We start from the raw sequence: 12,261 nt of genomic DNA, 5'->3' as shown, positions 1-12,261 counted from the left end.
AGTACTGAAGATACATCAACCTGTTGCTGATTAAAAAAAAAAGAGTTGAATACAATTAAAGGATTTTCAATTTTGAAAGTGCAGAAAGTAAACAAGATTCAGCTAGTTTCCGTCTATAAAATCTATGTGTGACATGACAGATTCAGGAGAATTCACATGGCTTGAAACATCACTGTCTTATATCATTCATGCTGTGAGTACAGGATACTTGTGTAGACAATCAGTAGTGATGAACCATCACTTTAGAACATTATATTTACCTTGGAGAAATATTTATCTTGGAGAAATTAACATCACTCTGATTGCTCTTGTATTAGAGAATTATTTTAATAAGCAAATTTTCTAGTCTCAGCTCAGTAAGGCATGTAAGAGGCTAGATTATGAAATCACTTTTCCCATTCCGCCCATTTTGTGCATTTTGCCAACACAGCTCATTCAAAAATACCTAGTCTTAGAGTAAATAGAAATCCAACAGATATCGTTTGTGTTCCAAAAGTATTATAGTTCCAAAAAGCAAGACTCTCTTCTGTTTTGGCAAGGAGCTGGGGAAGTATTCTTTATGCATTTTATTTCTCTTACTTTATACTAGCCATTCTAAGTCTTTTTCTTCAATCGTGATCTAATATTCTTCTAAATTGCAAATATTTAGTATTTGTACAATCTGGAAAGTAAGTACTAAGTTTTATCTGGATCATAGTAAGCATATTCCCTTTCTCTCCAATAGCAAGTTCTTTAGTGCTTATTAAAGTAAAACATTAATTACTTGCATGTGACAATAGTAATTGTAATGAAATAAGGATTCAAGGGGTTTTGCTTCTCGTGGAACAGACAGAGATATATTAAAGGTTCATCTGTTTTTATAGTGAATGCAAATATCCCAGTGGTCAGTTTAGCTACAGAAGATCTTCTGGTTAACCTACTCTTTTCTCTCATTTCATATCAGTGATATAGAGAATAATACACTTTTCCTGAAGTTATGCATTTTTAATGCAAATATATAAAGGCAAGGCTAATATTTTCTTAAGAAATGAAGCTTATTATAAGGAGATAATAAGGCAGAAGATTTCATTGATTGTGATCTTTTCTCTAATCAAATTTTGGGTTTCTATTCAACTTTTAGGTGCGAAAGGTGAAGTGGGTTTCCCAGGATCCCCAGGAATCCCAGGGATTCCAGGCTTAAAAGGAGAACAAGGGTATGCTGGCCCACCAGGCCCTAAAGGCAACCAAGGTCTTCCTGGACTACCAGGAAGTGCAATTGAGGGCCCTAAAGGAGACAGAGGACCCCAAGGCCAACCTGGCCTACCAGGTAATTCTTCGTCTTAATATTAATCTACAACTGTTAATCAATTTCCCCACTAATTAATTTTTTTTTATGCTCTTCTCAGAGACCAAGGAACAGCTATCCTTCATAAGTAGTTTGGGATTATGTCACAGAACAGACAGATTTGATGTCCTCAGGCTGTTAGCTTTTTCCAGAAGTTTTTCCGACATTCAGAAGTTTGCCTTTCATTTCTGCCTGTTTCCCTCTAGGCTTTATTTACTAATTTGGGGCAGCCACGGCTGTATGTTCCTCTGTTCTGGAGTGTTAATCTTTTTTAAAAATAGCCAGGGAGGCCTTACCATAGCAAGCACTCTGTGCTGGAGGTTAAGGAGGAGAGTAGAGCAGAGCTGAAATACATCTCTAGCACATTTATGCCTGAGAATCTACAGTATGTTTTTCTGCTCATGTAGGACTCTGTACATTATTGTCTATCAATCAGACATAACAGATGATAGGTGCCCAATCAGATGGATAATTGCGCACACCTCTGCAACAGATTCTCCTGCATATTTGCTTGAAATATTTTTGATGATTATTTTAATTCTACCCTTCTGCATTTTGAACCAGCTCGAACTCCAGAAGGTACTGCTCTGTACTTCCTTCTACAGAGCAAATTTTGCCATTAAATATTTTCCTTTTCCTCTGGTCTGTAGGTTTACCAGGTCCGATGGGACCACCAGGACCTCCAGGTCTGAAAGGGGCTAAAGGAGAGCAAGGGAGCGATGGCTGGCCTGGAACTCCTGGAGGTCCAGGTGATAAAGGTGATCCAGGTTTCCAGGGACTGCCAGTAAGTAACTTTCAGCACACTGTCCAGATTTGCAGAAACCTGGTTCTTATAATTAATGAGTATATTAATCATAGATGTCTCATGTTCATAATGATACTTTATGCTCAAAATGACTTTAGACTTAATACTGACAATGTAAAGTCAGTTTCAAAATGTGGGATCTTGGCTATTTGTCTTTGAGAGCATCATTTTATGATATGTGCTCTAAGCGCAGTATATATCAAAATAGCATTCCAGTATACTTTTCCTTCAAATTGTTAAATTAGGGAATTCTAAAGTATTTTACAGTCTGATAATCCACTTCAAAACCATTTTTTAAGAATGAGAAATGGCAAAGGATTTTGATTGCATGTCTTTGATAAGAACAAAATGCTTTAGTGTCCTTCAGCCACAATGCTCAGCATCAGTTTGTCAGTTCAATGTGAAATGCACCAGTGAGACTTATTTCAATACTAAACTTCCTCTTGTGGGGCTTAAGATGAGTTTCTGCTGTCTTCATCCTTTTCCATGTGACTGTCACTGCCCTGATTAGGTATCAGATTAAATCATTTGTAGAGGTCTGCTGGTACTTGGAAACCTAAATGGAAATTAAACTAAATCATGAGTGAATGATAAAACCAATCTGAAAAGTCTATCCAAAAAAGGAAATGCAGAAGTCAGATCCTGAAATGCAAACCCCATTATAGATTAATGCGTTTTATAATTGTGAACTAAAACAGAAGCTATTAAGAAGCCCCAAATTTTACTGAGAATGTCTGACTCTTGACTGTCTTCTCAATGAATTGAAGCGTTTTTGATTTGTGCTGCAGAAGTTTTTGTTATGATGCAAAGCAAGGGCCATTTCTTTAAAAAATTCTACATACTGTGATTATATGACTACAAGAAACCAGGTAACTTGGCATTATGAATGCCTCCCTTACCACTCAAAGGATTTCTTTCATTTAACTTAGGAATCCTTACTGTTGATATTCGTTTTTGAGATAGTCATCTCTTCTTCCTTTATAGTCAGTGAAAAGATTAGGGAACCATTTTTCTTACCTTAACATAAACATCTAACCTGCATCAGATGAAAAATCACTTCTGTGTGTATCTATTCTGCTGCTATTGTAAAATGAGATGAATCAGTGTTATTTTTCACTGAGTACTCAAGTCACATGTCCAACCTCCGATTGATAGGTTATTTAGGAAAGGGATTTTGTTTCTTTCCTCCACGTGTGTTCTACATTATATTATAGAGGGGACTGTCATTACTGAGTTGCTTCAGACTTGGGTTAGCAATTAGTTGGGGAAAAACTCTAAGCTATACTTAAAAGCGTTTTGCACGAGAGCTGCAGTAGATGAAAGAAGCAAAGCATGTTGGCAGTTAGGTAAGTAGCTATTTACAGTACCTTCTGAAACACGGGCTTGGTTTTCCTTGAAGTGAAGCTATTATAAACTTGTCATTAATTTTAGTGGGGCAGTTTGTAACAGTGAAGGCCAGAGGAAGATTTCATATTGTTTAAAAAGTTCTTTAGTATTTTAGCCCTATTGAAAAGTGAAAACCTGCAAAGGTTTATGTATTTTGAGTACATTCAATTTCATTCCATGTGTGGATGTAGAAGTTTTTAAGTCTGCTCTAATCTGGAATTACCTTATTTGATTATCTGCCTACTGTCTGATGGAGATGAGCTGAAATGAGTGTCTCATTTCCTGATATTTGTGCTTGCTAATGTTTCTCATGATGGTGTGGTATATGACTGAAGACTTATTTATTAGCTATATTGTTAATGAGATATCTTATTCTGATCTTGTATTTTGTGAGGCAAAAATAGTTTAATAAGGTACCAAACTTGTTCATGTAGGAGAAGCTTCTTCTCTAATCACTGCAGAGAATGATACCATAAATGTAATGACTTTTCCCTTGTATTATTTTTTTCATAGGTTTCCAAAACTAAACAGGCTATTTCGAAGTCATATCATAATAGTGTAAGATAACTCTGCTTCACTTTCTCTCTTGTACAGGGTAGTCCTGGTTTGCCAGGAGGTGCTGGTGAAAAGGGTAATCTAGGGCCTCCAGGGGCTCCAGGGGTTCCAGGTGAGGAGAAACTTTGTAATGTTTCTGAAAAGCTGGATCAGTCCTTCAATTTCTTCCTCTCTCTCTCTCAAAAAAACAAAACAAAACAAAAAAGCTCAGAGAATGTTGACTTTGTTTACAGGATATTAGAAACAGAACATTGAAAGCTGCATCAAAAAGCAATCAAGAATATTGGGATTTTTCATTTTTCTTTTTTTTTTTTTTTAATCTTTTTCCTGTTCTCTTTCTTTTAAGTGCAGGTTTTCTTTAGAAAATAGATGCAAATTCCAGTGTTTGGACATCACCATTCAAGAATCTTTAGGATTTCCTTGAGTAGGAGAGGCAGGTGTTATGGCTGTATTGGAGGAAACATGGATTCAATATATTTTCTAAATTGTTGTTACTGTCATCATCACATACATGAAAACTCTGTATGTAGAAAAAATACAGTTATTAATAGAAAAAATCTACTAGTTTAGAAAGACTATTAATTAAATAAAGAGAAATTTGTTTTCAGTCATCAGTTCTTCAGTGACAGCACATTTAGTACTTGCATGAATAAAGTTGTGGTTCTTGCATGATCATGGGATGACACCTAATTATTCTGAATCTCTGCTTTCAAGTAAAGGAACTACTGAGTATTCACATTTACATTCTCTTTGGCTTCAGGTCCAAAAGGATCTGCAGGCTTCCCAGGCCTCAAGGGTGAGCGAGGTGACCAAGGTCTTCCTGGATCTAAAGGTATAACATGAAGATTAGCTGCTGCTTCTGTTTTTTTTTTTTTTTCTCCTTTTTTTCACAGATTTTGTTATTAAAATGGTTATTTGCAACTAACCAATGCATATCTCCACCATGCTTTTATTAGGTATAAAAAGGTAGAATATGAAAACAGATGTTGTGGTATCACTATCTACTTGTTCAGATTAGTTTTGAGTATTGAGTAGAGCTTTGGAAGCTTTTTCTTGCTTTGGAAGATCAATATTTAGGTTTTCATAGAATTAGATTCTTCAAATGGTAGTATAAGGTAACTAATTCATTTTCTATTAATTTTCCAGGTTTACAAGGCCCACCGGGCCCCCCAGGTGCTTTTCAGCTTATCAAAGGGGATCCTGGCTTACCTGGCCCGGTAGGACCAGTTGGTCTCAAAGGATTCCCAGGACTTCCAGGTCCCAAAGGACAGCAAGGTGAGAGAATTTGTAACTTGTCTGTAGAGATACACTTTAAGTAATGCAAAAATAGGCCAACAATAGGCTACACACTACTTTTTTGATGTAGCACTGTCCAGCTTTTTATAAGCCTCTCAAATTTTGCTGGCCAAGAAGGGAGAACTTCTCTCTGAAGCTCTTCCAAAGCAGTGCCAGAAATAAATGTCTTCCTAGTGATTTTTATAGGCTCACTCTCTGTAGTCATCACACTTGTATCTGAGATCAGTGAAAAACAGGATGACGTACAACAATTCCCAGGAGGTATTTGGTTGAGTGTCTTCTGTCTTTTGCCTTGAATCCAAACATAATTGCTATGTAGGCAATTGTATCTCTGAGTGAGGGCAAGCCTATAAAAAAATACCTTGATCCTGGAGTGGGAAGGGCTCCCTGGGAAAACTTGTTATGTAGTTGAAAGTTGAGGAAACTTACACTCTCAGCCCAAACATTGCAATTCCTGTAAAGAAAAGGTGAACTGCAAAAATAAAGCACAATGGGAAATAAGGGAGCAAAGGGCTAGAGTGTGTCCTTCAGAGTGACAGGGCATGGAGAGTTGGAGCTCAGAAGCATTCTTCAGCTATTAAGATTTTAAGGAAAAGCTTTATTCCTGATTTTTTTTTTTTTTTTTTAAGAAGAGGAGGAGGAATTAAGGTGGAATACAGTGATATTTTTCTTTTTCTTCGGTTTAATACAGAAGAAAATATATGAATTCGCTCTTGAAAGTAGGATCACAACTTTGTGACTATTGCCCATTAGGAAGTAGGGTATGCTATTTCAGTGACTGGGCACAGCATGCGTTTGCTTGTATGGGTTCTGTTGCTGTTCTGTAGCAGTTACTTCAGTACAATAATAAAATGTTACTTTTTAAAGAAAAGGACAGCTGTGACTTACTAAAGCTACTGATATGCCACAGAAAGTCTGGTACGGTACTGATGGTATTAATTTATTTTTCAGAAAGTTGGAGTTACTGACTTTGTGTAGTACTCAAAGCATCTGCTGATGTTGAAACCAATGAAAGAAAGACAAAAATAGATGTCTGAAAACCTGTTTTTTTTTTTTGTTTTTCTAGTGTTTCTGTTGTTTGTGACCCTACTTTTTATGGTATATTTTTGAATGTGTTGTAGCAGAGGGAAGAGACTGCTGTCTTTCCTTTTCATAATCCAGACAAATACCAGTTGTTTTAGAAGTACACACTCTGCTTATTTTTTCTGTTCTGTTCGTCTCTACTACAATGATTTTTACCTGCTCTAACCTACTTATTTGCTGTAGATGCTGAAATATGCATACTGAATCTGAATGAGCATAGTCTATGCTGAAATGTGCCAGTGCTGTCTACTACATCAAAAGCTGGAAGTCCAAACAGACATGACAGAGAATTCTGTAATAACTATTCTTTGTTTTTAAACAGGAGTAACAGGACCTTCAGGTGTACCTGGACCACCTGGTAGTCCAGGGTTTGATGGCAGACCCGGGCAAAAAGGAGAAGTTGGTCCTTATGGTCCCCCAGGTGAGTACATGACTTCTTTGAAGACTCGATGCCTTCATAGAAAAATAACATGAGGGATTAGGTATGAAAGTACCTAATCTTAGTTCTTTAGATATATAGAGCTAAGCAGCACAGGTGGTTGACAAGATCTGAAATTGTCTGCAGGTGCTGCAGGAAAAGCAGCTAGATGTTAGATTCCAATAGATGATCTTTAAGGTCTCTTCCAACCCAAACCATTCTGTGTTTCTGTTATGAGAGAGAGGGAGAGAGAGAGGGAAGATAATATGGTCACAGTATCGCTACAGATATTGTTGCTTCCAACAGTGTACTGACATTCAAATGTTTCACAAAAGGTAAGTTTTAAAAATTGTCATATGTTTTGAACAATTCTATTGTTTTCTAAAGTTTATTAATGGTTAGTTAAACCAATTCTTGAGATTCCGTTATGTAGTGTAATTACAACCTGTTAAAATTCATGGTGTTTTTTCCTTAGATGCTCTCAAATGCATTATAGTAACTACACAAATACCAAATGATTGTTTACTGCTACTTAAGTTCAGGCAAGCTAACTCTCGGATACCAGGTGATGTCTGTAGAGATTAGAGACGACTCTTTCTATTCTAGGGCCCAGAGGAATCCCTGGTCCACCCGGCCCTGAAGGTTTGCCTGGGGCTATGGGCCCACCAGGTGCAGCATCTGTTGCTCATGGCTTCCTTGTTACCAGACACAGTCAAACCACTGAAGAACCACAATGTCCATTTGGAACAAGGCTGATTTACCATGGCTACTCCCTGCTTTACGTACAAGGAAATGAAAGAGCACATGGCCAAGATCTGGGTAAGGAGAGACTAAAATAGTATTCAAGTAAAATGAATACAAATTCAACAAACTGAATGTTTCTTTCATTTGTAAAGCTGTATGGAGCATGATCGGTATGATGGAACTCTGTTGGCTCAGCTGAAACAGAAATTTAAGGGCAGTCCTCTATTGGTACCTACAGCTAACTAATGGGAAGGCAAATAGAAGATGGATCCAGACTCTTATTAGAAGGGATCAATAATACTAGAAGAAGCAACAGACATAAGGATGAGATATTCTAGTGAGATAAATGATTTTTCACTATAGCTGTGCTCTGGCTCTGGAGTAAGAACTTGAAGAGGTTGTTGTTTCTCTCTTTTTAGAGATACTCATAACTCAATTGAGTATGGACCTGAGCAATGTGATCCAACTGGCTGGGGTTAGGACAGGTGACCTCTAGAGAACTATTTCAGTCTAAATTATTATTTAATTGTGCAGGCAAGACTAGGATATCCAGACTATCTATCAAGACAGTATTTGTTCTGGACCCTTCAGAGCAAATGTTGTCTGCTTTTAAGCTGCTACTGTAAATATTTGATTGGCAACTGGTAATGGTTTAACAAAAATAGGCTAACCTTTCACTTTTCAGGCACCGCAGGGAGCTGTCTTCGTAAATTTAGTACTATGCCTTTCTTATTCTGCAATATCAACAATGTATGTAACTTTGCATCGAGGAATGACTATTCCTACTGGCTGTCCACTCCTGAGCCCATGCCAATGAGTATGGCACCTATCACTGGTGAAAGTATCAGACCATTCATCAGCAGGTACAATTTCAATTCTGTTGTGTTTATAAAATGAAAACTATGAAAGGTGTGCACAGTACTTTATGTCCTTGCGAAAGACTCGTATTATGTATGTTTTTATTTCTTGCCTTATATTTAAAATTTGAGTTCTTTTGATGAAGTGCCTCAAAGTGTGAATGTATTCAGTTCAGACTTTGATCAAAAATGAATTTATTTTGGAGGAAACCCAAACAAATAAAGTAGTCTGTTTTGAGTCTAATTGAAACAAAAATATTTACTTTGAAATAATGTTTTGCAAAAGCTGTGATGTGCTTTGAAGGAGAGGAAAGCTTGAATTTATTCACAATTCCTATCCAAAACAATTCAACTTTTCTTTGTAGCTAGAAACTCTTCAGGCTCGGTTTTCTTCTGCCTGCAAATGGCAGCATGATTTATCTTACAGTAGACTGCCAGGCTTCTTTTAGACAGGCTGCTTGAACACAGCTATTTCCATCTGACTTACAGGAAACTGTTGCAAAATCAATAATCTATATTTTAGTAAATCCAGAGTCTCAGCGAGCATAAACTGTGGCACTTGCACTGGACGTAAGTGTTCTGTATCACTCCAACATCCTAATAAAATTTTGGTTGATATTAAATCTTCAGAAAAATATCGTGGCATAATGTGCATAGTGCTGAAGGCAAAGGTGTGAGCAGTAGTGTGGTAAACTCTACTACTGTCATAAGTCAAGAGTCTGACCAAGGAAAGCTCCAGCTTAAAATACTAACAATAATCAGTAGATCTAAGCATTACTTAGATTCCCATAATTGCTCCTAATCTTCTTGAAGCTTCTAGCTCTTCTTGATTGCTCTTCCTACTGTATAATGTGTATAGGAATGGAGATTGTTGGCTCTGCTTTCTCAGGCTGGTATACATTATGTAAGAGAAAGGACAGTTAAAATTATTAGAAGTCTTGATATTTTGACATGTCCAAAAAACCTATTTGTTCCTACTGCAAAAGATCTCATATTTACTTCTGCCTAATACAGTCCATTGTGCTTTGTACTTGTCCTCTATACTCATGGTTTAGTGGCAAAAAAAAAAGTATATTCCCTGAGAATTAGGTGGGCAGATTCTCAAGAGTGACAAGTTCCTGTTGGTCTTGCATCTTTGGGTGTTAACTTGATATTGGTGGAAGGGATCTGACTTGCAGAAAAATTCGAATGACCGATCTTAGAAATTCAACTTCCTTTTACGCCACCTATGATCAAAAGTGACATTTTGAGCCTTTGACAATCTCTTTTGAAAATCTTGCTCAGTGAAGTACCAACAAGCATTTTGCTTTCTTATGCATGTGGAGTAGCTTTCATACCATTGAAATGCATATGCATACATGTATACGTTGCATATGTGGGTAGATCTGAAAGTAATGCCTCCTATTTTTTTCCTTGGAAACTGTAATAGGTACAAAGAGCACAATAAGTCTATTTTATAGAGTACATTCCCAGTTACAAAACATTATTTTTTTCAACACAGTCATCACCATTAGCTGTTTTGTCCCCTTCCCCCTTCTTAGCTACTTTAAAACTCTTTCAATAAGCCTCGCTAGCTCCTGCCCTAAGATTTGTTGCCCCCTTTGAGAAAGGTGGGTTCCATGGATGGACAACAGGCCAGGGGCTGAGTAAACTGCTCCATGATCAAAGAACTTCTGGCCCAACACCAGCCTCTGAACCAGTTCATTGCTTGTGCTTTCCAAGCCTACTCCATGTCCCTCACTGCCCCTAAAGGTATAGAACAAAAGATCACTTGAGCTCCCACTCCTTGAACTAAATGCACTAAACCCCTGAAATCTCTTTTCATAGTTCGTAGGCTTCTCTGAGCCATTTCATCAGTGTCCACCTGAACTATGAGTAAAGGAAAATAATCAGTGGACCTAACCAGCTTTGGGAGTTTCCAGGTTATATCCCTGACCTGGGCACCAGGAAGGCAGCATACTTCCCAATGTTTCGGGTCTAGTCTGCATATGGGGCTCTCCATTCCTCCAAGAAGGGAGTCACCCACCATGACCATCCTTCTTTCTTTCCTGACAGAGGCAGTCTCAAGGTGTGGGGGTGACCTTAGGCTCCCTCCTAGATAGATCATCTCCTCTCCACTCACCTCCCGTTCAATTTCTAGCATCTGAAACCTGTTGCTTAGAGAGACCTGGGGGAAGCAGGGTAGGCAGGCAGGGAGGGCTCCTATGATGCCAAGCTGGGACTCTCTTCCAACCCTCCATATCAGTCAGGTCTGTCTGACTGTGACAGGGGGTTCACCACCTTTCTGGGGGTGTCTCCCTGGCATCCTTCCCTCTAGCACGCCAGCGAATCACTCCACCAGGTGATGTCCTGCTCACACTCCCCGATGGTCCTAAGTTCTGTACCTCTTCCTTGAGCTTCACCACCAGGCTGAGCAGCTCATCCACCTGCTCACACCTCACACAGGTGGAATCCCTGCCACTCTCTCCGGGCAGAAGCTCAGGCACTCCCTGCAGCCAGAGACCTGAACAGCAACATTTCTGGGCAGGCACTCCATCTGGGTCGCCACGGTCTTCTTGGAATAAGCCCACTGTCTGGTGAAGACCATGTTTAGGCCTGCAGACTCAGAAACAGTGAAAAGGAAAGTCTATCTCCTGAGCAAGGATGGACAAAAGTTACTGTCCACACCACTTGACCCACTTCCTACACCCACAGCTGCGGCACTGTATGGGTAGTGTGGGCTGTGCTCATTCACTGAGCCTCCCCATTCTCAGTGGACAGCAACAATGATGTGGTGATGATGTGGTGTGCTCCCCGAAGCTATTTAAAGCTTATTATCAGGTGTGAACGTTAAGGGCAGGTGTTTAAACTATGCTGCTAATGTGCCAGCTATACCCCTGCTGATTCAGGAGCCTGTGCACTCCCCAGCACAGCACTATTGCTAGCTTCATAAAAAGCCTTAAAAAGAGATTTTTTGTTGGCCTTTTTGACTTCAGATCCCTTGCCCAGTGCAGTCTTACTTGCTCTGAAGCTAGTCTCTGCAGCAAATGGCTGCTATTTGTCTCTGATTACAGTAGACCACTTTATAAGAGATACCTGCTGAGTTATGATGTTAGACCATTTGCCTCTGGTGTTCATGACATTAAGTATTTTAAGGAACAGTGCAAATGGGATTAGCAAAAGACAAACACATTTAAATATTCAGATAAGAAGTCTCTTGTTCCGTGCTCTTAGGCAGGCTAATATGAGCAAGGCTTAAGTGGTCCCTAAGTATATGAGAAATGCAAAAGAGGCAGATGTTTGTTTTTTTTTTTTAAATGAAATAGTTCGATCTTTGATGTGTTTTTGAAGGTGACAATATTTTCTAGTTCAGACTTTTTGAAGGAATTAAAAAAAGAGGTTTAGGCCTCACGTTCATGCATCTCATTCACATCTTGGTCTTCCTAGATGCTCTGTATGTGAAGCTCCTGCTATGGTAATCGCTGTTCACAGTCAAACGATCCAGATACCACCATGTCCTGAAGGCTGGAGTTCCCTTTGGATTGGTTACTCCTTTGTCATGGTAAGTGCACTGGGGCTTACTCTGAGCTGAGAAAATCATTTCTTTCAGGTATTTTATATACACTCCCACTCTGGGAGTGTAATGGGAAAGCTAACCATGTCACTCTATGTCTCAGGAAGGCATTAGGTCTCTGCGCTTTCTGATAACTTGACAACAATTCAGACTGATTATTAAATGAGAATAACACAACAGCAGTTTGTTGTTCATTTTCTGGGGAATGTACACAGCATATTCTACTCTTTACATCTCCAA

The 12,261-nt window shown here is 38.7% G+C and overlaps 1 protein-coding gene across 1 annotated transcript in view; it reads left to right on the top strand.

The window, feature by feature from the left end:
- COL4A1 (collagen type IV alpha 1 chain) overlaps window positions 1-12,261 on the top strand; it is a 111,996-nt gene that overhangs the window by 95,745 nt on the left and 3,990 nt on the right. The window contains exons 42-50 of the mRNA XM_031613763.2: window positions 1,121-1,306; window positions 1,975-2,108; window positions 4,110-4,182; window positions 4,831-4,902; window positions 5,217-5,345; window positions 6,772-6,870; window positions 7,474-7,686; window positions 8,297-8,474; window positions 11,895-12,009. Of these exons, the coding sequence (XP_031469623.2) occupies window positions 1,121-1,306; window positions 1,975-2,108; window positions 4,110-4,182; window positions 4,831-4,902; window positions 5,217-5,345; window positions 6,772-6,870; window positions 7,474-7,686; window positions 8,297-8,474; window positions 11,895-12,009 (1,199 nt within the window). The remainder of the gene's footprint in view (window positions 1-1,120; window positions 1,307-1,974; window positions 2,109-4,109; window positions 4,183-4,830; window positions 4,903-5,216; window positions 5,346-6,771; window positions 6,871-7,473; window positions 7,687-8,296; window positions 8,475-11,894; window positions 12,010-12,261) is intronic.

This window comes from Phasianus colchicus, chromosome 1, assembly GCF_987193195.1.
Source record: "Phasianus colchicus chromosome 1, bPhaCol1.hap1.1, whole genome shotgun sequence".
NCBI classification, from domain to species: Eukaryota; Metazoa; Chordata; class Aves; order Galliformes; family Phasianidae; genus Phasianus; species Phasianus colchicus.
This window is presented reverse-complemented; position numbering and strand designations above follow the sequence as displayed.